This window comes from Musa acuminata, chromosome BXJ3-7 (genome assembly GCF_036884655.1).
Source record: "Musa acuminata AAA Group cultivar baxijiao chromosome BXJ3-7, Cavendish_Baxijiao_AAA, whole genome shotgun sequence".
Lineage (NCBI taxonomy): Eukaryota > Viridiplantae > Streptophyta > Magnoliopsida > Zingiberales > Musaceae > Musa > Musa acuminata.
The window spans coordinates 33763581-33766563 of NC_088355.1; the positions used below are offsets into that span (position 1 = coordinate 33763581).

Here is a 2983-nt window from a genome sequence, read left to right on the forward strand (position 1 = left end):
TTGGAAAATAAATCTAATTAGCTTTACCTAACATTAGAGGAACATCTAGTGTTATTAAGAGACTGTTTTGAAATAAAAACAATAATAATAACGCTAAGTAAGAACCCTTACAAGTCAACTTTATAATGAATAATGATCAAAAGTCAATCATGTCATCCCAATAGCATATATCAAATACCCGAAAAAACACTCTCCTAATAGTGGATAGAGAAAATAGATATAGACAAACTCATATTACACTCCTAACAACGAATGGAGTGGTGTCTCTCATTTGCCAAAGTGGGAATAGCCTACTAATCCCCAAAGAAAATCACCCTTCCTCTCATATTGGTCATATCTATATATGGATAAAATAATATATTAAAATATCTCCTTCAAATATCATTAATGTCAAATAATATCAATTAGCCCTCAACTGACTTGAACCCTAGTTCAATTAGTCCATGAACTCGATTTAGCTAGATCCTATCTAACTCAATCATTAATCTTTATTTAACTAGTTTAGAACTATCCTGATATACTTTGGACTAGATTGAGTTCAACTTATCTTACACTTGAATAAGTTAAACCAATTTGGAATAATCCTGAATCGATCTAAACTGATCAAATTTAATTTGATTCAATTAATATTTATATCCAAATTAAATAAAATAAAAGCAATAAGCTAGACTACATAATATTAGATTAAGTTGGTCTAACCCATGTATTGCTCGTGTGCATTGATTGTGCATGTACTACACCAAACTGGGCTAACCCATAGCCCATGAACTCATCATGTGCACCGTACATGAATACCCATGTTGAGCTAGGCTAAGCTAACCTATAGGCTTGGGCCTAACCTATGGGTTAGGCTTAGCCTAATAACTAGGGTTAGCTTGTGGCTCGACTTATGAGTTGGCCTTGGCCTAGTACGTGGCTTGACTTGCAAGTTTTGCATGCTAATTGGTTTGAATTTAAACTTTAATCAATTCTTTCAAATTGACACCATTCAATTATAATCAAACATCTATTCACTAGTAATAAGTTATTAAAATATAATAAATAATAATAAATTAAAAAAATAAATTGCATAATGAGAAAATAACATTCTTAATCAAGTATTGTATAAATCTAACAAAAATCAAATATCATACATTCAAGATAAAAATCTTAGAAATATATATGATAAGAATAATTTCAATATATTTTAATTATAAAATAAAATTCTATACCTTTAGATGGATAAAAGAATATTTTAAAAACTTTATATAACATGTTTTAATCTAATAATAAAATTTTTGAAATTTAAGGAAATAAAAAATATTTTAAAACTATATATAATATATTTTAATTTAAAAAATAAAATTTTAAATATTTAAAAGCATCAAAAAATTTTATTTTTCAAGAAAACAAGGAACTTACCTCTCCTCGATGCAAACTCTTCGTTTGTCCCAAGAGAGCACTTCAGATTTTTTTTATTTTTATATTTATTTTTATTTAATTTACTAACAAAAATGATATCATCTATTTTGAATGTTGAATAATTATTTTTTAAATTTTATTAGTAAGAAAGAAAATAAAAAAGTCATACCGATTTGATTACAATATCTATAATTATAATAATATATTATAAACAGATTCCCCCACACCATCAAACACACCTCATTTTATGGTGAAAAAAAAGAAAAAAAAAAGAAAAAGAGGAACTCGGTTTTATGTCGTCCCTTCTATTCTTGCGTGAGTCAACCCCACGCACGCATCCACGAAGTCGTCGTTGATGAAGTCTGTCGAGAACACCTGCAACCGATCGGCGATCCCCCTCCCGACGGCCTGCGCAATGAACAGCCTCGCGTGGCCTTGGATTCTCCCCGTCACCGGTCTCACGCACACCACCGGGTTGTCCGGTTGCGGCGTCACCGTGTTCTCCACCCGGTAGAAGTACTTCCTCGACGCATTCGGCTGCTGCTCGCCCAGCCGCTTCAGGTTGTTCTCGAACTTGGTCTTCGGCAGGTCCGTATCGATCCAGTGATCCTTCAGGAATCCCCCGCTCCACAGCGGGTCCCCCGGCTTCGGCGCCGGCGACTTCCGCGGCTTCCACACGCAAATGACTCGCCGGGGCAGCAGCTCGGCCACGGTCTTTTCGAACACGGCCGCGTCCTGCGGTATCAGGTGCTCGCCAAGCTGCTCGACGAGGTACTTGTCGAAGTCCGGCGGGTCCTCGTGGCCGAACTCGGTCCGGATCTCGAGGACGACGATCTCGTGCTCGGTCTCGGAGAGGAACCGCTTGACGTCGCGGATCACGACGTCGACGCCGTAGGTGAGGAGGATGCCATGGCAGACGCGGTGATCCTTCTGGACGCGGATGTCGAGGACGCGGGCACCGCCGGCGAGCTGGCGGTAGACGGAGCAGGACTGGCACTGGGCGAAGGGGCGGGAGATGAAGCGGAGGCCGATCTTGTCGGTGGCGGAGTCGTGGGTGCCGGGCCAGACGATCTGGTGGACGCGTAGGTTGGCAGGGCCAAGGGCCGACATCCAGGTCTTGCGGTCGGCGGGGCGGTAGTCGCAGCCGGGGAATTGATCGCCCGAGCCCTCGAAGAGCTCGATGAGGGCCAACTTCTCGGCGGCGACGGACTTTCGGCGCTCAACTTGCTTGGCGAGTTGGGCGCCCATGGTGGTGGTGGTGGTGGGTGGAGGGGTAGAGGTGGGAGAGGGACACCATCGTAACACCGTTATATATGATAAGATAATAGCAAGAAATGTGGGATGTTTAGGGGTTAATTTCTTGTTTTTTAATTATAGTCTGTTTTTTGTGCCTTTAGTGTTGGGTTTGTAGGGAGTTAATATTTATTGTTGTGGCCATTGGGCGGTGGTGACGTGTTCGGCCGTCCGTGGAAGTCTCCCTTGTTGTATGTGGGCCAATGATTGGTCCGATTGCTTGGAGTTCTGCGAAGAATGTTGTGGGGCTCGGAAATTTCAGTGTGGAACGTCGGGGGAGGTATTTTAA

General features: G+C 41.1%; 1 protein-coding gene across 1 annotated transcript; it reads right to left on the reverse strand.

The window, feature by feature from the left end:
• Positions 1-1571: 1571 nt before the first annotated feature.
• LOC135642146 (uncharacterized) lies at positions 1572-2699 on the reverse strand. The gene has a single exon (XM_065158040.1). The coding sequence runs from the start codon at positions 2647-2649 to the stop codon at positions 1693-1695; it is 957 nt and encodes a 318-aa protein (XP_065014112.1). The 5' UTR covers positions 2650-2699; the 3' UTR covers positions 1572-1692.
• Between the last annotated feature and the right edge of the window lie 284 nt (positions 2700-2983).